The sequence below is a fragment of the Hyperolius riggenbachi genome, chromosome 11, assembly GCF_040937935.1.
Source record: "Hyperolius riggenbachi isolate aHypRig1 chromosome 11, aHypRig1.pri, whole genome shotgun sequence".
Classification (NCBI taxonomy): domain Eukaryota; kingdom Metazoa; phylum Chordata; class Amphibia; order Anura; family Hyperoliidae; genus Hyperolius; species Hyperolius riggenbachi.
Window position 1 is genome coordinate 202,275,135 of NC_090656.1, and position 22,606 is coordinate 202,297,740.

The following is a 22,606-nucleotide window of genomic DNA, read 5'->3' on the forward strand; positions in this document are numbered from 1 at the left end:
CCTGTAAGTCCCTAGCCTTAACACCCCTGCCTGTCCACCTAATCCTAACCTCCCCTGTAAATGCCTAACATTAACACCCCTACCTCCCTACCTAATGCCGAATCCTAAAGGTCCGTACACATGCCGGTCTGCAGGCAACGAAGCGATCCGCCGAGCGGCCGTCTGCAGACAGACTGTACACATGCCGGACTGTCGCTGGAACGCCCACCCAGCGGGAGGTGACGAAGGATCCGTCGTTGCCTGCAGTCCGGCGTGTGTACGGACCTTAACCTCCCCGTAAGTCTCTAGCCTTAACATCCGTCCCTCCCCACCTAATGCCTAATCCTAACCACCTCTGTAATTACCTGATCTTAACACCCCTCCCTTCCCACCTAATGCCTAATCCTAACCTCCCCTGTAAGTGCCTAACATATAGGATACTTTTTATCCCCATAACCAAAAAGTGGGCGGAGACAAATACAAATTTCACTGGGAAAATGTAAACTGCAGCCATTTTTACACTGTTTCTGGTAGGGTTCTCAAACTTTGCACAGTTAGTCACTGGGTGACTGATATTAATATTCGGAAAAGTGGGTGGAACCTACAAAAGCCAATCAAAATTCACCTATTGATTTTCAAGGGGGATATTTAATTGCTGCCATTCTTGCACTGTTGATGGCACAAGTCTCAAACCTGATACAGTTGGTCATTGGGTGACTGGAGTTTAAATTCAGAAAAGGAGGTGGAGCCAACACCAGCCAAATAAATACCCGGGCAATGTGCTTCACTCTTTTTCATGGTAGGGCCCCCCTGGCTGGGCCCCAGAGTCCCTGGGGCCCCATACAAGTCTCCCTCCTGTGATGCCCTATCAGCGGCTCTGTTTGTAATAATATCACTGGTTCACAAAAACATAACGAGTTAAATAAAATGGACCACAGACAAGCACCAACAGATATATTTTTGTTTAATATATAATACACCTCCAAAATATTAATCCACCCTCCTTTTACAGATATCAACAAAAAAAGTTCTTAGCAACGTAAGGGCGACGAGGCTCCCCTGTCACAGAAGGGTTAAAAAGATGCTTTAGTGATGACTAAAAATTAAATAAAAAAACGGATCTTTGATCGTCACGAGAGCGGCGATGCCTGTAAGCTGGTTAGTCGGAAACACAGTGGAAATGAAAATGGGGATGAACGAAACGGCGACTGCTGAACAAAGGCATGACGTGGCTTGTGCTTTCCATAAGAAAACTCCTTTTTTCACTCCTCGTTAACTGCAAGTTTTGCACAGTCATACATCGCTAGTACGAGTTAGCAATAGAAAACTGTCTCCCAATGTACAGTGCGCATGGAAAACCAAGACTAAGCTGGTTAGTTTTCTAGTAAAATAGAGGAAGGCAACATTTTATCTTACAATTCAGTTCTTGGCAAAGGGCCACTAAGCCAAAGAGACAAGTAGTAGATATACTGTGAAAGAACATTTAACAACATTAATGTGTGTGTGTGAAGGTCAGGGAAACAGCCCCCACACGAGCCTTCAAAGGGGCCCCAAAAGGAGGTACAGGAGCAACTTGTGGGGAAAATAAAGAGCACTGTAGTCCAGGTCAATTGCCGACCTGATGGAACTCAAAAACTGGTCTAACTGTCCCTATTTGTGCAGGTATTTTTCTAGGTGTACCTGTTTCCTCCCAAAAACCAAAACATACTGGTGGTTTAACTGACATCCCCTGTCATTGCTTCTTGACTACAGGTGGTCACAGGTGGCCCTCAAAGGCCATATGGATGGATGGACTGAGAAATGGAGTTGTGAGTTCTACTTGATGATCCACAATTTTCCTGATTCAGTTCTATCAATTAATTTGAGCTGTGCCAAAAATGTGTGAGGACCTCGGCCCTTGGGGACTGGAGATAGACAGCCCTGCTCATTGAGTAGATGTTGCTGGGTTACTGCAGGCATTAGTCTATAACCTAGGTACTCAACATGTGGGGATACTTCTGATAGTTCCAGGGGGTTCTCTGGCTTAATATACTTAACCAAGAATAACAAATTTAGTGTTTTAGAAAATGATAAATCTTATTTAAAACAACACCAAATTAGTATTTTAGCTAATTAAGAGCAATAGTAAATGCTTGGAAATTGTTTAGAACCAATTATCATGTACTATGCTTAAATATAAATTTGTCAAGGGGTACCTGTGTTAGGGGGTACTTGGTGAGTACAGGGTTTTAATGGGGTTAAATACCAATAAAATGTTGAGAAACACTGGTCTATAACACAGGTGTCGAACTCCAGTCCTAAAGGGCCACACCCATGCCGGTGTTTAGAATGGAAAAGAGAAATGTAGAAATGTGTTCTACTTGATGAACCAAACCTTTCCTGATTCAGTCTCATCAATGGAGTTCAACATCCCTCATCTAGACTGTGATAAGGACAGCATAGGCCCTGCTGAAGGAGAGTGATTGATTAATCCATCAGTTGATTGACCAATAAGCTTTTTGGAAATTACTGCTATAGACAAAAATAATTTATTGGCCTTTTTATTTATTTTTTCTGTACCTAGGTGAATGTGAATTTAGAGTTACCAGATATAATATGTCCCAGAATCCCAAGCAACAAAAAAAAAAAAAAACCAACAGATGCTGTTTGGGTACAGCAGGAAAATGTGTGAAATTTAGTTGAACGCATAAAATGCTACGTAAATTTTATAGATGAGTTAGTTAATCTTCCGAAACCCAGACTCAACACTGCCTGGCTGGCTAAATCAGTGAAAATGTTTATAAACTTCCTTTTTCTTTTCACGCCAAACTGATTTGTGGTTAATGTTGTTAGTTCTTTCACATGGCTCTTGGATCTTTTTGTCAGCAGTTTATTGGCCCTTTCACGACTCGAAAGAAACAACCCTTGCTGGCTGTTGTAGTTCACTAGTAGTGATGGTCAAATCTAGGAGAACTCATGGAGAAGCATGTGATTTGTTTGATCAGATTTGCTGTGATCACATCCTGCTTTACCACATGATCATGACTAGCAAATCAGAGACTTACATATCCATCACCTGCCCAAACTGATCACATGCTTCTCCATGAGGTCTCCTAGACATGACCATCACTATTCACTAGCAGCTAAAGTCACCCTTGCCTTATTAAACAGTACAAAGAGGAGGGGTGAGGGGTCAGTTGCTCAGTAAGTTGGCGGCATTTCCTCCTTCGGCTCTGGATTTGGTTAAAGCTTCGACTCCCGCCCAACTTGACCCACAGATCTCCCCCCTGTAAAAACAAATAAAAAAATAAAGTCACCATTTCCACAATTGGCGTCACCAGCTAACGCTCAGTACTGACATTACAAGACGCTCAGCGAGCGATCGCACGCTTATTTACAAAAAATAGGAAATAGAAATTTAGCGGCGTGTAAACACAAAGATTTTTTTTTTTGCCCCCCCTCTTCACGCATGGCAACAGAAGCACATACACGGTATGAAGAAAGTCTTCCAGGCCTGTAGAACAGGAAGAGTAAGACACAAGTGGGCGGCTGCGTTTCTGTTCTCCGAGATTTTGGGACGGACTTCTTCCTCTTCAGGTTTACTCGCAGGCCAGCTTACTGTCGAAGCTGGACAGGGCTATGGCGAACGCCTGCAGGGCGCACATGGGGTAATTGTAGTCCATTGTAAACACGTCTTCCGCCACACGGCCAAACTGCATGACTATGTAGTCCGCTGTAAAATAAAAGGACGCCCGCTTGTGTTAATCAGGAACAGAACTTAGAGCCTTAAATGAAAACAAACTGATGAGATAAACTGGCATTTTCTACTCCTAAAAATCATAATTTTTTTTAGATATCACACCGTTTTAGGTTATGTTTAAAACTTAAAAAGTAAATTTATTGTTTTGTCTCAGCTCAATGACCGTATTTGTGGCAACTGGTATTGCTTAAAGTGTACCTGAGACGAAGGGGACTAAATTTTTTTTACATACCTTGGCTTCCTCCAGTCCCTCCATGCAGATTGCTCCAACGCCGGGATCTAAATCCTCCTAGATGGTCCCATAGCAGCGCTTTTAACCGCGACAAGTCATTGCAGTGCAGCAAAGTGCACTCCACCATCTCGCTGCCGCGGATGGGAGTGTTCTGAGCCTGCACAGTACTACTGCGCAGACGGAGAACGCACCCGATGATGGGAGCACAACGGGGCTGGCGCAAGCGCACAGGCCGCACAAGCGCAGTACGCCCAACTGGCCGCGGTGAACGGGGCTGCTACAGCACCATCTATCAGGATTAAGATGCCGACATTGGAGCAATCTGCGCGGAGGGAGCTGGAGGAAGCCCCAGTATGTATAAAGCTTTTAGTCAGCTTTGTCCCAGGTTCCCTTTAAAAGTAAATAAATATGGCAGCCTCCATATACCTCTCACTTCAATTGTCCTTTAAGCAAAGTCTTCTTTGCTTTTTGGGTATACTGAACTTGAAATGTAAAAGCAAAAATGATTCCTTTCTAGGAAAGTGCCCGAGATTGAAATAGATTGGTTACAGCTGTCATACATTTATAGTATACTTTTACATGCCAATAGCAGTTGGGTTTAGTTATCTGGAAACAGGGGTGTAATTATAAGTCATGTGACCTTCAAGCAAAACATTGATGGGGTCTGCCTTCGTTCACAACCCCATGGCAGCCCCCATGGCCAGGAGACCCATCTGAGTTCACAGAAACAAGTATGGCTACCAAGACTCCATTCCCACCCACCCTGAGTAACAGTTTGCCCAACATGACCACCACCACCAGTGTGGCCACCATGACTCCCCTTCCTCTTCCATACCGCCTCACCCCCTAATAGTGTGCCCATCATGACTACACCCCCCCCCCCCCAGTAACAGTGTGGCCATGGCAATACCTGCTCTGGAGGAAGGGGATCCTGTATCCGTGGGAAGCTGGGGCCCTCCAGAGCCCTGTGACCCCCTGTGCCTGCAGGGGCTACACCCCTAGATGTTACACCTATGGCTGGAAAGCAGTAATCACACTGCACCTTGACCAACCATTTGAAGCAGCCCACATGAGAACCATCAAAGAAACAAGTCACCTGTGGTATCAAAGTCACACTATCCTGTACTGTTACATACTCTAGCCTAACTTCTCAGTAACATAAAAAAAGGGGATTGTGATTGCTTGTTGGGAGGGGGGGGGGGGAGATAAAATAGTTTTAGCAACGGCAGATCAATTCGCAGATGCACTATATGGGAACAGCTTGATCTGCAGTGTGTGTGATTTAAGGCTCTAGCATTCTGTAAACATAAAAAATATGATAATCTTAGCTGACAGGAGGCCTCTTTAGCTGCCATGCACACTTACGGTCATTGTCGTGTATAATTTGGAAATTCTTCACTGAAGCTTGCGTGACCCGTCCGTGGAAGTTTAGCACGTAGGATTGCGTGTCGTCATTCCAGACGGGGGTTTTATTGTGCAGCTCTATGACACTTTCTGTGTTCTTGTTCTGCCAGCGGGACAGCAGTGTCTCGTGTTCCTGAAACAACAATGACAATCAGCCATGAGCCCCACCGCCCGAGAGATCCAAACCATCACAAGTCATGCAACGCCAGAGAAGTCCAAACCACCACAAATCACACAACGCCAAAGAGGTCCGAACCACCACAAGTCACGCAATGCCAGAGAGGTATGAACCACCACTAGTTACGCAATGCCAGAGAGATCCGAACCACCACAAGTCACGCAAAGTCAGAGAAGTCCAAACCACCACAAGTCACGCAACGTCAGAGAAGTCCAAACCACCACAAGTCACGCAACGTCAGAGAAGTCTGAACCACCACAAGTCACGCAACCTTAGAAAGGTCCAAACCACCACAAGTCACGCAATGCCAGAGAGGTCCGAACCACCACAAGTCATGCAACGCCAGAGAGGTATGAACCACCACTAGTTACGCAATGCCAGAGAGGTCCGAACCACCACAAGTCACGCAAAGTCAGAGAAGTCCAAACCACCACAAGTCACGCAACGTCAGAGAAGTCTGAACCACCACAAGTCACGCAACCTTAGAAAGGTCCAAACCACCACAAGTCACGCAATGCCAGAGAGGTCCGAACCACCACAAGTCATGCAACGCCAGAGAGATCCAAACCCCCACAAGTCACGCAACGCCAGAGAGGTCCGAACCACCACAAGTCACGCAATGCCAGAGAGGTAGGAAACCACCACTAGTTACGCAATGCCAGAGAGGTCCGAACCACCACAAGTCACGCAACGTCAGAGAGGTCCGAACCACCACAACTCATGCAACACTAGATAGGTCCGAACCACCACAAGTCATGCAACACCAGAGAGGTCCGATCCACCCAAGTCAAGCACTACCAGAGAGGTCTGAACCAACACAAGTCACGCAACATTAGAGAGGTATGAACCACCACAAGTCACGGAACACCAGAGATGTCTGAAGCACCACAAGTCACGCAACGCCAGAGAGGTCCGAACCACCACACTTCACACAACACCAGAGGGGTCCGAACCACCACAAGTCCTGCAACACCAGAGAGGTCCGATCCACCCAAGTCAAGCATTACCAGAGAGGTCTGAACCACCACAAGTCACGCAACATTAGAGAGGTCCAAACCACTACAAGACGCGCAATGCCAGAGAGATCCGAACCACCACAAGTCACGCAACGCCAGAGAAGTCCGAACCACCACAATTCACACAACACCAGAGAGTTCCAAACCACCACAAGTAACGCAATGCCAGAGAGGTCCAAACCACCACTAGTCACGCAATGCCAGAGAGGTTCGAACCACCACAAGTCACGCAACGCCAGAGAGGTCCGAACCACCACAAGTCACGCAACCCCAGAGAGGTCCAAACCCACACAAGTCACGCAATGCCAAAGAGGTCCAAACCACCACAAGTCACGCAACCCCAGAGAGGTCCGAACCACCACGAGTTACGCAATGCCAGAGAGGTCTGAACCACCACAAGTCACGCAATGTCAGAGAGGTCCGTACCACCACAAGTCACGCAACACCAGAGAGGTCTGAGCCACCCAAGTCACACAATGCCAGCGTGGTCCAAACCACCACAAGTCACGCAACGCCAGAGAGGTCCGAACCACCACAAGTCACGCAACCCCAGAGAGGTCCAAACCACCACAAGTCACGCAACCCCAGAGAGGTCCGAACCACCACGAGTTACGCAATGCCAGAGAGGTCTGAACCACCACAAGTCACGCAATGTCAGAGAGGTCCGTACCACCACAAGTCACGCAACACCAGAGAGGTCTGAGCCACCCAAGTCACACAATGCCAGCGTGGTCCAAACCACCACAAGTCACGCAACGCCAGAGAGGTCCGAACCACCACAAGTCACGCAATGCCAGAGAGGTCCGAACCACCACAAATCACGCAATGCGAAAGAGGTCTGAACCGCCACAAGTCACGCACTGGAAATCACAGCTGGGTTTATAGAAACTGAATTTCCACTTATTTTCACAAAATCAAATTCTTCATTTTCTGGCCATACGTATCAGCAGATCAATTTTAACTTGGGTGTATGTAAGACAGGGACTGTTTGTATATACACCACACACAGGCATAACTGTTTTGCCATACTAATGTGCAGATATGACCCATGCCTGCGGAACTAGGAAATTTGGGCACGTGGGGCTGATGGACTATTTGGGCGCCCATAGGTGCTAATGCAAAATATCGGCTATTGGGTGCTAAAGAAGACACTTGGGCGCCTGATAAATAGTGGGCGATGGGCCCATCGCACCAAAGTTTTTCGTTTTGAGAATTAGTGTTTCGATAAATATTTTTTTGTTTTGGGAATTATATCATAAATTATTGTTTTGAACTTTATTTTCTTAGAAATGTATCGCTTTTTGTATTCACGTTATTTGCAGCAGAGAAAGGGAGTTTTAGGGTTAAATGTCAGGAAGGGGGGTCTTAGGGTTAGGCACCACCAGGAGGGTCTTAGGGTTAGGCACCACCAGGGCGATTTTATTATGGTTATTTTAACATATTTATTATTCTATCTCAGATAAAGATGAAGAAACAATAAAAATATTTTTAAAGACAATATGCAGTTCACTTTATCTCCTGAGTTTTTTCCTAGGAAATAATTTTTCATCTTCTATTTCAAATAGCTTTTCAGCACTTGACAATTGAAAAAGTACCAACAGGTAGCTGAAAAAGTACTATCAAATCTATTTTAAGTATTTTCTTGCTTGCCAGTGATTTAAAAGGCATTTATTGACAAGTTTGAAAATATCTCTTTGGAGATAACTCAGGAGAAAAAGGTAATTGCATATGGGACAAATATATATTTCAGCTATACCTGCGCCCTTATCTGACGTATGCCTTGCCTGCACTGATCATGAGAAGCGGCATGCAGTGTTGCTACCTAACCATGCATTTTATATGGAAGGTTTTTTGTTACACATCACTGGGGCCTTTAATAAATGTAATAAACAAATCTGCAGGTGTTTTATGCCATATTTATGCAGTTATAAAGTGATTAAACTGTCTGATGTTACACTCTGCCAATGTATCATCTTTCTTGGCAGTACTCACGGTACTCATAATTTTAAATTAGCCTTTGCTTACTGAAGCTTCAGCACAATATTTTTGTTTGAAAAACATTTTTTTCTAAAACATCTCTGATAGTTTTAATTGAAAACGAGAAATTAATTTCTTACGCTGTATCTGTTTGAATTTTAATCCTGGCAAAAATTAATAAATCAAACAGAAAATGAAATTCATCAATATTTTGGCTCTGTTCTCATTTATGACTGCGGATTCACCCAGCTAGTGCAAACCAGTGTGGCTGCTGATAATGCCCTACTGTAGGGCCATGCACAAGCTCTTCTGTGGGGCTGTGCACAATCTCTTCTGTGGGGCTGTGCACAATCTCTTATGTGGGGCTGTGCACAAGCTCTTCTGTGGGGCTGTGCACAAGCTCTTCTGTGGGGCAGTGTACAAGCTCTTCTGTGGGGCAGTGTACAAGCTCTTCTGTAGGGCAGTGTACAAGCTCTTCTGTGGGGCAGTGCACAAGCTCTTCTGTGGGGCAGTGTACAAGCTCTTCTGTAGGGCAGTGCACAAGCTCTTCTGTGGGGCAGTGCACAAGCTCTTCTGTGGGGCAGTGCACAAGCTCTTCTGTGGGGCTGTGCACAAGCTCTTCTGTGGGGCTGTGCACAAGCTCTTCTGTGGGGCTGTGCACAAGCTCTTCTGTGGGGCTGTGCACAAGCTCTTCTGTGGGGCTGTGCACAAGCTCTTCTGTGGGGCTGTGCACAAGCTCTTCTGTGGGGCTGTGCACAAGCTCTTCTGTGGGGCTGTGCACAAGCTCTTCTGTGGGGCTGTGCACAAGCTCTTCTGTGGGGCTGTGCACAAGCTCTTCTGTGGGGCAGTGCACAAGCTCTTCTGTGGGGCTGTGCACTAGCTCTTCTGTGGGGCTGTGCACTAGCTCTTCTGTGGGGCTGTGCACTAGCTCTTCTGTGGGGCTGTGCACTAGCTCTTCTGTGGGGCTGTGCACTAGCTCTTCTGTGGGGCTGTGCACTAGCTCTTCTGTGGGGCTGTGCACTAGCTCTTCTGTGGGGCTGTGCACTAGCTCTTCTGTGGGGCTGTGCACTAGCTCTTCTGTGGGGCTGTGCACTAGCTCTTCTGTGGGGCTGTGCACAAGTTCTTCTGTGGGGCTGTGCACTAGCTCTTCTGTGGGGCTGTGCACTAGCTCTTCTGTGGGGCTGTGCACTAGCTCTTTTGTAGGGCTGTGCACAAGCTCTTCTTTGGGGCAGTGCACAAGCTCTTCTGTGGGGCTGTGCACTAGCTCTTCTGTGGGGCTGTGCACTAGCTCTTCTGTGGGGCTGTGCACTAGCTCTTCTGTGGGGCTGTGCACTAGCTCTTCTGTGGGGCTGTGCACAAGCTCTTCTGTGGGGCAGTGCACAAGCTCTTCTGTGGGGCTGTGCACAAGCTCTTCTGTAAGGCTGTGCACTAGCTCTTCTGTGGGGCTATGCACTAGCTCTTCTGTGGGGCTGTGCACTAGCTCTTCTGTGGGGCTGTGCACTAGCTCTTCTGTGGGGCTGTGCACTAGCTCTTCTGTGGGGCTGTGCACTAGCTCTTCTGTGGGGCTGTGCACTAGCTCTTCTGTGGGGCTGTGCACTAGCTCTTCTGTGGGGCTGTGCACAAGCTCTTCTGTGGGGCTGTGCACTAGCTCTTCTGTGGGGCTGTGCACTAGCTCTTCTGTGGGGCTGTGCACTAGCTCTTCTGTGGGGCTGTGCACTAGCTCTTCTGTAAGGCTGTGCACTAGCTCTTCTGTGGGGCTATGCAAAAACTCTTCTATGGGGCAGTGTACAAGCTCTTCTGTGGGGTCATGCACAAGCTCTTTTGTGGGGCAGTGCACAAGCTCTTTTGTGGGGCAGTGCACAAGCTCTTTTGTGGGGCAGTGCACAAGCATGAATAGCATTCACGGATTAAAATGTTGTGAGGCAACTTCTGGGAGAATATGCAATGTGCCTGAGCAATGTACCTCATCACAGCTTTGTAACTGGGATGGAAGCATTTGTAAAATGACGAAACTAGACTAATTTTTTCTGTGTTGCTATGTACAAGCTCTTCTGTGGGGCCGTGCACCAGCTCTTCTGTGGGGCAGTGCACAAGCTCTTCTGTGGGGCAGTGCACAAGATCTTCTGTGGGGCAATGTACAAGCTCTTCTGTGGGGCAGTGCACAAGCTCTTCTGTGGGGCAGTGTACAAGCTCTTCTGTGGGGCCGTACACAAGCTCTTCTGTGGGGCAGTGTACAAGCTCTTCTGTGGGGCCGTACACAAGCTCTTCTGTGGGGCAGTGTACAAGCTCTTCTGTGGGGCAGTGTACAAGCTCTTCTGTAGGGCAGTGTACAAGCTCTTCTGTGGGGCAGTGCACAAGCTCTTCTGTGGGGCAGTGTACAAGCTCTTCTGTAGGGCAGTGTACAAGCTCTTCTGTGGGGCAGTGCACAAGCTCTTCTGTGGGGCAGTGTACAAGCTCTTCTGTAGGGCAGTGCACAAGCTCTTCTGTGGGGCAGTGCACAAGCTCTTCTGTGGGGCAGTGCACAAGCTCTTCTGTGGGGCAGTGCACAAGCTCTTCTGTGGGGCAGTGCACAAGCTCTTCTGTGGGGCAGTGCACAAGCTCTTCTGTGGGGCCGTGCACAAGCTCTTCTGTGGGGCCGTGCACAAGCTCTTCTGTGGGGCCGTGCACAAGCTCTTCTGTGGGGCCGTGCACAAGCTCTTCTGTGTGGCAGTGCACAAGCTCTTCTGTGTTGCTATACACAAGCTCTTCTGTGTTGCTATACACAAGCTCTTCTGTGTTGCTATACACAAGCTCTTCTGTGGGGCTGTGCACTAGCTCTTCTGTGGGGCAGTGCACAAGCTCTTCTGTGGGGCAGTGCACAAGCTCTTCTGTGGGGCAGTGCACAAACTCTTCTGTGGGGCTGTGCACAAGCTCTTCTATAGTGCAGTGTAGAAGCTCTTCTGTGGGGCCGTACACAAGCTCTTTTGTGGGGCAATGTACAAGCTCTTCTGTGGGGCCGTACACAAGCTCTTCTGTGGGGCCGTACACAAGCTCTTCTGTGGGGCAGTGTACAAGCTCTTCTGTGGGGACGTACACAAGCTCTTCTGTGGGGCCGAACACAAGCTCTTCTGTGGGGCAGTGTACAAGCTCTTCTGTGGGGCAGTGCACAAGCTCTTCTGTGGGGCAGTGTACAAGCTCTTCTGTGGGGACGTACACAAGCTCTTCTGTGGGGCCGAACACAAGCTCTTCTGTGGGGCAGTGTACAAGCTCTTCTGTGAGGCCGTACATAAGCTCTTCTGTAGGGCAGTGTACAAGCTCTTCTGTGGGGCAGTGTACAAGCTCTTCTATAGTGCAGTGTAGAAGCTCTTCTGTGGGGCCGTACACAAGCTCTTTTGTGGGGCCGTACACAAGCTCTTCTGTGGGGCCGTACACAAGCTCTTTTGTGGGGCAATGTACAAGCTCTTCTGTGGGGCCGTACACAAGCTCTTCTGTGGGGCCGTACACAAGCTCTTCTGTGGGGCCGTACACAAGCTCTTCTGTGGGGCAGTGTACAAGCTCTTCTGTGAGGCCGTACATAAGCTCTTCTGTGGGGCAGTGTACAAGCTCTTCTGTGGGGCAGTGTACAAGCTCTTCTATAGTGCAGTGTACAAGCTCTTCTGTGGGGCCGAACACAAGCTCTTCTGTGGGGCAGTGTACAAGCTCTTCTGTGAGGCCGTACATAAGCTCTTCTGTGGGGCAGTGTACAAGCTCTTCTGTGGGGCAGTGTACAAGCTCTTCTATAGTGCAGTGTAGAAGCTCTTCTATGGGGCAGTGGACAAGCTCTTCTGTGGGGCCGTACACAAGCTCTTCTGTGGGGCAGTGTACAAGCTATTCTGTGGGGCAGTGCACAAACTTTTCTATGGGGATATGTACTAGTACTAGCCCCCTGAGTGGGAGGAACTTGTTCCACTTATAAGTGATCACATGCTGCTTTATGGCCACATTGGCATGAATAGCGTTCACGGATTAAAATGTTGTGAGGCAACTTCTGGCAGAATACGCAATGTGCATGAGCTATGTACCTCATCACAGCTTTGTAACTGGGATGGAAGCATTTGTAAAATGACAAAACTAGACTATTTTTTGCAATATCCATATTTCTCAGCCTATTAACACTCATCTGAGACGATAGATCAAAATTTTTTCAGCCACCTATAGCATCCGTTTACAAGTTTCCCCCGACTTCTACTGAGAACTCGTTATCAAATGGATATGCTGGAAAAATCATGCCTGATTATTATCTCCAGCCACTGACCCAGGCAGCTTGTTCCTGCACGCCCTTCCCCTTCCATAGAGCAGAACACGCTGCTCAGCCAGGGGTTTATATGCAAAGCATTCCAAGATGGTTTTGGGAGATAAAGGTGTTTAGGTCTTTAGTTGCAGTAGCCATAGCGACCATTTTAATTTTTCTGTGTTACTCAACCCTGGGAGTTTCCACCTCTGTGTCTGTGTTCTGTATGCATTGGAAAAGTAATCACTCAAATGGGTCTAAGGGCACCATCAAAATGTAGGCAGGTAGACCAGTGATTTCCATCTATGCCACTGCTGTTAAACCTTGTGCACTCGCTAGATGGTTCCCTAACAAACATCTGAGGGCACACTTGTAAATATGGAGGTGCCCAAGTGTAAATAGATATATGGGGCTTGATTCACAAAGCGGTGCTAACTGTTAGCATGCTTGTGAAAAGCCACTTATCATGCCTAAAAATCCTTTGCGCACGCTAATTAGCGCTTGCGCGCAAAGTACCACGCGCAAAACTTTGCGAGCACAAAGGCCGGTGCACGTGAAACATCGCATGGGGTGCGACGAAAACGACGCACCCGATGCGCCTATAACGGCGCATTGGATGCGCCCTAAACGTCGCATAGGTGCATCGGGTGCGTCGTTTTTGTTGCACGCGATGCAACTTTCGCACGCACCGGCCTTTGCGCACACAAAGCTTTGCGTGCGGTTCTTTGCGCGTGATCTGATTTACTTTGGTGCGTGCTAAGTACTTAGCACCCTAGTTAGCACGCCCAAAGTCTTTAGGCGTGCTAACTAGGTTAGCACCGCTTTGTGAACCAGGCCCATAAACTTCAATAATAGGAATGAGAGGTAATCTCTTACCTCTCCTGAATGACAAAAAACACCAGTAGTACTGGAAAAGCATTTATACAAAACACAAGATAGATAACGCATTTCACAGGTACCAGCCCACTTCCTCAGGCTAGTAAACGTGAAACGTGTCGTCGACTTTGTGATTACAAGGATCTGCAATCCACTCTTGTGAATATAGCTGTATATAATTACAACTTCCCATTAATTAATGATACTACACCATTGGACTCCTGGTCTGTTGAGTACAAGGTCATTTCAAAGATCACCGAAACACTCCTATATCTGAGGGCATAGTTCTCCACCTTTCCCCTCCTGCTCTGTCAGGCATCGGATTGTCATCCTTTCGCCTCCCACTATAGCAACAAAATGGGTAGAGGCCGAGAACTTGGCTCCGAACTGTTGCCCAAGGTCTTGGGCTCAGATCTCTGCTGGGGAAGGTATCTAAGCATGTGTATGCATCCTTAGTTATAAACATCACAGCAATGCATTGAGTGATATTTGTTTTTATAATACAGAAAAAAAATTGTAAAGCAAAGCTTTCAGGACTGTTTGTTTGTGGCTGTCAGTCTGACATAATATAGATTTCACCTGTTCCCGTTGCTAACTCTCGCTGATTACCTCTCTTGTCTCTGTGTCGCCGATGCCCGCCGCTCGTTTAGTTGTCTGAATGACAGCTGAGCGCTATGTGCTGGTCAGGAGCTGATTTAATTGGCTCCTGACCCTGTGAGCCAGTCACAGCTCTAAAATAGAAAAAAAAAGGCCTGGTCCTTAAGGGGCCAGAGCCGTGTGGTCCCGAAAGTGCCTCATCTACACGGTACAATTTTTCGTCAGATCGGATCTATTAGATCATTTCCAACCGGTTCAATCGGATTGCGTTAGATTTTGGAATAGATTTTGGGTACTTATCAAACCAAAATCTATCGCAAAATTGATCTGAAACAATTTGCACGTCTACACACGATGCAATTTCTTATTAGATCTATCTAATAGATCTGTCTATCTGATGGAAAATTGTACCGTGTAGATGAGGCTTTACGTAGCGCTCAGTGTTCAATAAGTGTATAGTAGTCAGATAAGTTATATTGGTAACACCCCATTAACGGTACAATTTTTCACTAAATGCGATCTTTCGATGTGATTTGAATGATCGTAAGTAATCTGAAGGTACTTATTAAATGTTCACATTTACTGAACGATTCTTTCTTCAAATTCGATCATATTCTCCAACTTTCGGATCAATTTTATCCTGTAAAGCACTTGACCAAAGAATCGTTTACTATCGATTACCTTCATAAACGGCAAATCTTCTATACAATACGATCATAAAAATCGCATCAAAAGATTGCACTTGGTGAAAAAATTGTACCATTAATAGGCACCTTAACCTCCCTGGCGGTAAGCCCGTGCTGAGCACGGGCTATGCCGCCGGGAGGCACCGCTCAGGCCCCGCTGGGCCGATTTGCATAATTTTTTTTTTGCTACACGCAGCTAGCACTTTGCTAGCTGCGTGTAGCATCTGATCGCCGCCGCTACCCGCCGATCCGCCGCAATTCCTCTCGCCGCGGCCGCCCCCCCCAGACCCCGTGCGCTGCCTGGCCAATCAGTGCCAGGCAGCGCTATGGGGCAGTCCCCTCTGACGTCGATGACGTCGGTGACGTCATCCCACCCGTCGCCATGGCGACGGGGGAAGCCCTCCAGGAGATCCCGTTCCGGAGGCGATCGGAGGGGCTGGGGGGATGCCGCTGAGCAGCGGCTATCATGTAGCGAAACTTTGTCTCGCTACATGAAAAAAAAAAAAAAAAAATTAAAAAAAAAGATTTGCTGCCCCCTGGCGGATTTTTTGCAAACCGCCAGGGGGGTTAATATTGGAAAAAGAGTTGTACAAAAACGCCAGACACAGCCAAAGAGTCGCATTCATCGAAAAGGAAACCTGGAGGCTCAACTTACATTTCTGGGCCGTATAGAAACCCTTTCATGATCCATATTCATCCCTGGAATAATTACGCTCATCTTACGGGGACCTTTAAAGCCTAAAACGTTGGTTTCCTGGCAATATAAAGACCAAAAAAACATGAATGAAGAGTCCAATCCATATCATAATAATACAACATTTTGGGCCATGTCCTATTCTAGGTGATAAGTAGCTTGTAGATGCCCATTTCCTTCAAGCGATGGCCGATCGTTAGATAGCATTACTCAGGCAAAAGCCTGAGAGATGCTCCCTTTGCCAGGCGATGGGGAGCGAGGTTTATGCTGTGGTGCTGTCCTTCAGCACCACGGCCTCGCTCCTAACACATGCGCACATCCGGCGAACATCCGCCGCCATCTTCCGCCGCAGCATCTGAGGGTCTCCTTTAACAAGGTGTCTTCCAGAGCTCCCTGCCAGGTCGCCGCACACCTTAAAAGCCCCCCACACAGCTCTGCCAGGCACCCCTGTAAATATACATACCACCGCTAATCACCTGACGCCTCTCGCTGCAAATTCCTTTGCGTAATTACAGAGTAATTACTATCACTGTAATTACTGTGCGCATAGGAGTCCAGGCAAAGCATCTTTGAATCTGAAGCCGGGGCTCCCCATTGGTCCGCTGTCTGAGCCCTTTTAATAGGCGGGAACATTGCAGCAGGCCTGCCCCTTACTGTCTGAGAATGTGATGTTAGCCATGAAGCCTGGCTTATTCCTCTCCTCATTTCCCCTGGTCCTCATAAATATTACTTGAAAAATTCACATTTTCAGATAGGGAGAGGACCACGTTGTCTGCGATGTACACCGTGGATTGATTGACAGTGGCGCTCGCGCAGGCACACTAGAAGAGGCCGGCCTCTGCCCCAGAGGGGACCCCGGGCCGCAAGAGCTGCGGCATGGGACATGTCAGCTGCAAGGGGCTGTAGGTTGCCCCAGGTAAGTAGAATGGGGGTGACCGTTTTTCGGCTGATGACTCCTTTAATACCCCGTTGCCCAGATTTCAGAATTGTCAGATTTCATGCTGAAATCTATTGAAAATCTTTGCCAAGCGTGAGAAAGGATTCGATCCCTCTCAGATAAGATTTGGTGTGACAAGGATCTATCTGGTGGCCATCTATTATGCCTGGTACACTCCATACATTTTCCCATCACAGGTCAAATTGATAATTTCCGTTATGTCTGATCTGTTCTTGATCAAAAACAATATCCATTTTGTGCAGTAATGATCTAAAAAACAACCCTGTTCTCGATTGGTAGCAGATCAGACATGATAGAAATTATCGATTTGACCCATGGATCTGACAAAAAATTGCATGGTGTGTACCAGGCGTAAGTGCATGGCCATCTTCACTTTCTCATCACCGTCCTTCCCTCACCAATCTGTCTGGATTCACCTGATCTACATACATGGGCTCCACAGCCCAGGGACAAGCCCCCAGCCGGGATTTCTGACCACCCGTGGTTGCCGCAATATGCAGGAATGTAATTCTCCGGCCAGCCAATCATCAACAGATCTATTTGTCGCGGTTGTTGAGCTTTATGGCGCACTTACGTAGCAGATGGCTGCCAGCTCCTGGCGGAGATTGCTGGCCTCCAAGCTAGAAGAGGTCTTCCCTGGATTCACGCCGTTGTCATAGACGGTGAACTTTGTACCCATTAGGTTTGATCTGTAGGAGAGAGTGATACAGGAAGCGTCAGCGATTGCCATTACTGTGCATTTATTCTGCAGGTCACTGGCTACGACGCGCTTAATGTCCTTCCACAACTATGAGCACTGATTGTGATACACACTTCCAGAGCTATCATAAAACTAATACACTAATCAGCCAAACATTAAAATCACTGATAGATGAGGCGAATAACAACATCTCGTTACAATGGCAACACGAGTAGGAAAGATCCACACGATGCACAAAGGAACTCATTTATCCAAATACAGCACCATAGTAGCACAAGGCTGACATGTTTTGGACTACACAAGTGTTCGGACATAGCTATTGGACCTAGATATAAACAGACAGCAGAGAGAGATGGCAATGCATCCTCAACCAAGCCGCAACTGAATGACTAGCAGCTTAGGTGCACAAAGCCTGTTATAGGCAGACACCCCTTGCATACAAAACAAATGCTACAACTTTACAATAATGGAGGATGTTAGCTTCTAAAACCAAATTGCATAGCACCGCGGCATGCACTGCGTTTGGGGGGAATCGAAATTGCACCAGTGGAAAAGGGACAACCCAATTACTATGTTACTCACAGTGCACCGCCCGAAAAATCATGTGCAATTCAAAAATTGGATAGCAACTCAACCTTTGGAATAGAGCCATTGCAGTGCATTTTAGTCTGGGAGAAATGTACTTCTATTACATGTGTATTTAACATTTTACTATTTTTGGATGACAGTGGTCTTTTAAAGTGTACCTGAGGCGACATGTGACATGATGAGATAAACATGTGTATGTACTGTGCTAAACATATTAATAACCAGGCTGTTTTACTTGTTTTGTTTTGCTGCCTGAAAAGAGTTAACCCCTTGAGGACTACAGGGCTAAACCCCCCTAGTGACCAGGCCATTTTTAGTAAAATTGGCCACTGCAGCTTTAAGGCGAAGCTGCAGGGCCGCACAACATAGCACACGAGTGATTTCCCCCCCCTTTTCTCCCCACCAACAGAGCTCTCTGTTGGTGGGGTCTGATCGCTCCCCCCATGTTTATTTATTTTTTTACAAATATTATTGTTGGTGCTTTTCTTTTAAAAAAAACTGTTTCTTTAATTACAGTCCCTCCCTCCCTCCCCACAGCCAGCCAATTACGGCGATCGGCTGTCATAGGCTTCTGCCTATGAGAGCCGATCGCTCTCTTGTCCCCCAGGGGGACAGCCGTGTCACGCTGTTGATCGCAGCGCTGCACAGTGTAAATAGACGGCGATCACGCCGTCTCACAGTCTCCCGAGCGGCAATAGCCGCTCGGCGACTGAAGGCGGGGCAAAGCTCCGCCCCCCAAGCAGGAGATGCGCGCGCATCCTGCGCGTGGTCTCCTGCAAAAGAGAGCCCCAGGCCTTTCCGCCAATCGGCGTTAGGCGGTCCTGGGGCTGCCGCCACGCCCATCGGCGTGACGCGGTCGGAAAGTGGTTAATTTCTAGGCATGGAAGTGAAAGCTTCTGTCTTGTCGGGAATATAGTAAGCATCACTGATAAGCAAATTACAGCCATAAATGTTTTCCTGGCAGAATACAACTTCTGAGGGCAGGAAGAGATAAAATACATGAACTATTGACTTTTTCTAACTCTGGGACACTTAATAGGCTGCCACTGATTGGAGACAGTAAAACATTCAACCTACTTTGTAAATTTTTAAATATAAAATAAAATCATGCGATATCTAAAAGAGTCATTTTTGGGAGTAGGAGGATAAATACAAGGGTTTATCTCATCAGTATAATTTCACCTCGGGTTCACGTTAAAGTAGTTCACATATGTGATTACACCTGATATGTTACAAATTCAGGGGTGCACAAAAATAAATGAGACTACTATCAAAAATGTATGTCTAAACATAATTTTACACCTTTACTGAAGAAAGAGAGGCTGTTCTGGTCAAAGATTAGGTAAGGAAGTCAATCATTGCAGTCGTGGTTGTTGTGGAAGAACCAGAAGGGCATTACTTAGTGATAGCCAATCAACAAGAACAGAGCCGATAGCCAATCAACAAGAACAGAGCCGATAGCCAATCAACAAGAACAGAGCCGATAGCCAATCAACAAGAACGGAGCCGAATACCCCAGCGACAGTATCATGAAAAAATGTTTAGAAGATTATTAGCAACAGCAAATTACCGATATTCTAATTATTGGAATGTAAAAGCTCAGTTTTTGAACTAGCACTTCCATGATAGTGATGTCACAGTGCTCCTGACTGAAATATTGCACAGAGTCTCTCCATGTGCAGCTAGTGCCATGGCTGGGATAACTGGGGACCCAGCGCAGTGCTAACCACTACGCCACCGCGCGGCCCACACTACGCCAACTCCTCCTTCCAGGTCATAAAATAAGGTACTTGAGTATTATACTGACTGCCCCCTGACTACTCCCCTTTGGAAGTCTACATATCACTGGGCAGGCGAGGGTCTTAGCTTTCATTTGCACAATGCCCTCATCGGTGCAATGCACCTTTCCTGAGTTAGGAGGTATTAAATGAGGGGTGTCCACTCCTTATAAAGTGATATTCCCCACTTCACTGGAATTGTCCCCTTGCTCGCTCATTTTGCTTGCTGCACTGCCGATGTGGACTCAGTCCTTGCTTTGTTTGGACATCTTTTTGTTTATACTCTCTGTCCACTTGGATAGTGGCCATTGCACAGCAGGATCCTCGGCTGCTCACTCGGTTCTGAGCTGGAAACATGGGCTGCCAGGTAAGTGACGCAGGGCATAGTGCAAATGAAAGCCAAGGTTCTTGGCTTTTCCAAAGGGGAGATCTTTTAAACAGAGGGCAGTCAAATTTGGTATAATACGCAAGTTCCTAAATTCATAATAATAATAATGAAAACGTGGTTTATATACAATGCAGGGGGGTAACTACAGATGAGCAGCCCTTGCAGCCGCAGGGGGGGACAAAAGATATAAAGGGGCCCAATCTACTACTTGACCAGCCCTGATAAAGCGGTCCATCGTTAGATCAGGTGTTTTTGTGGCTACACATGTTATGGATATGAAAATGATGATGGCCACACTTTTTTTTTACGACCACTATAAGATGGCTTCTCAGGCTGTAAGCATCACAAGGGGAATGCAAGGAAAGGGTGTGAACATTTGGGGCCCCCTTTAAAGTTTGGTGTGGGGACCCATGATTTGTAGTGACACCCCTGATACAATACACAACATGTTGTGCATCAGAAATTACCGTATTTTTCGGACTGTAAGATGGTCCTGACCATAAAATGCACCGAGGTGCATCTAGACCAAATCCAAGGGGAAAAAATATATACTAAACCTGGTGCATCCATGGTGAAGGGGCATCCTGTGGATTATGCCCCCTTGGTACCTCATGTCCCCTTGTGTCTCCCTGTGTCCTCCTGTGTCACCCATGTGTCCTCCTCTATGCCCCTTTGTGTCCCCCATGTGTCCTCCTCTATGCCCCTTTGTGTCCTCTTCTATGCCCCTTTGTGTCCTCCTGTTTCAGCCTCTGTCCTCCTTGTGTCCTCCTCTATGCCCCTGTGTGGCCCCCTTGTGTCCTCCTCTATGCCCCTTTGTGTCCCCCTTGTGTCCTCCTCTGTGCTCCTTGTGTCCTCCTCTATGCCCCTTTGTGTCCTCCTGTTTCAGCCTTTGTCCTCCTTGTGTCTTCCTCTATGCCCCTTTGTGTCCTCCTGTTTCAGCCTCTGTCCTCCTTGTGTCCTCCTCTATGCCCCTTTGTGCCCCCCTTGTGTCCTCGTCTATGTACCTTTGTGTCCCCCTTGTGTCCTCCTCTGTGCTTCTTGTGTCCTCCTCTATGCCCCTTTGTGTCCTCCTGTTTCAGCCTCTGTCCTCCTTGTGTCCTCCTCTATCCTCCTTTGTGGCCCCCTTGTGGCCTCCTCTATGCCCCTTTGTGTCCTCTTCTATGCCATTTTGTGTCCTCCTCTATGCCCCTTGCGCTCCTCTGCATGGGCACAGTACAGGGAGTCCCCGACAATATGGTGGGTTCAGGGGCGTAACTAGAAATCACTGGGCCCCCCTGCGAAAATTTGGATGTCCCCCCCACAGTTGCCAAACAATCGTAATGGGGCAGCGTTTCACTATAAAATAATTGTAATGGGGCAGCGTTTCACCAGAAATTAATCGTAAGTGGGCAGCATTTCACCAGAAAATAATCGTAAAGCGGGCAGCTTTCACTAGAAAATAATTGAAATGTGGGAAGCAGTCACCAGAAATCATAATGTGGGCAGTGTTCACCAGAAATCATAATGTGGGCAGCATTTACCAGAAATCATAATGTGGGCAGCATTTACCAGAAATCATAATGTGGGCAGCAGTCACCAGAAATCATAATGTGGGCAGCATTTACCAGAAATCATAATGTGGGCAGCATTCACCAGAAATCATAATGTGAGCAGCATTCACCAGAAATCATAATGTGAGCAGCATTCACCAGAAATCATAATGTGAGCAGCATTCACCAGAAATCATAATGTGAGCAGCATTCACCAGAAATCATAATGTGGGCAGCAGTCACCAGAAATCATAATGTGGGCAGCATTCACCAAAAATCATAATGTGGGCAGCATTCACCAGAAATCATAATGTGGGCAGCAGTCACCAGATATCATAATGTGGGCAGCATTCACCAAAAATCATAATGTGGGCAGCAGTCACCAGAACTCATAATGTGGGCAGCATTCACCAGAAATCATAATGTGGGCAGCAGTCACCAGAAATCATAATGTGGGCAGCAGTCACCAGAAATCATAATGTGGGCAGCATTCACCAGAAATCATAATGTGGGCAGCAGTCACCGGAAAAAATGCACCTGTAAAATAAACAATTCACTCACCTGACAGAAGACTCCTCTCCTGGCCGGCCTCTGGTGCGAAGATCCCCCGACGAACCTCCTGCTGTGAAACTCCCGCTCTGACAGGCAGAGAGCAGGGCTATGGCAAGTTGGTGCCGAAGCCCTGTACTGGAGACACAAATAGTCTCCAGTGCAGGGCTTTGGACGCCATCTTTCCGTAGCCCTGCTCTCTGCCTCCCGGGAGACTGCGGGTAATGAACTGGTGTGGCAGCGTCTATTAGACGCTGCGGCCAGTTCAACACCTGGCCGGGGGGTCCCACAATCGGGCAGGCGGCAGCGCTCCACCCACATGGTGGACAGGCCCCAGATGGGGTTGCATCACCGGTAGTTACACCATGGGGGGGAGTTGGAGGTCCATATTGGCAGGCTATCACAAGTTAGGAACTCACTGCATTTGGACCATAAGACGCAATTACTTTTTCCCCCCAAAATACAGTATTATTCATCACTCGATAAAGG

General features: G+C 47.4%; 1 protein-coding gene across 4 annotated transcripts in view; it reads right to left on the reverse strand.

Moving 5' to 3' along the window:
- Positions 1 to 926: 926 nt before the first annotated feature.
- Positions 927 to 22,606, reverse strand: part of TUB (TUB bipartite transcription factor) — a 305,609-nt gene continuing 283,929 nt past the window's right edge. For all 4 annotated transcript variants that reach the window (XM_068260531.1, XM_068260534.1, XM_068260532.1 and 1 more), the window contains 4 exons: positions 17,160 to 17,274; positions 15,589 to 15,687; positions 5,316 to 5,487; positions 927 to 3,691 (listed from right to left, as the gene is read on the reverse strand). In XM_068260531.1, coding sequence (XP_068116632.1) covers positions 3,558 to 3,691; positions 5,316 to 5,487; positions 15,589 to 15,687; positions 17,160 to 17,274 — 520 coding nt within the window. In that variant the 3' untranslated portion in view covers positions 927 to 3,557. The remainder of the gene's footprint in view (positions 3,692 to 5,315; positions 5,488 to 15,588; positions 15,688 to 17,159; positions 17,275 to 22,606) is intronic.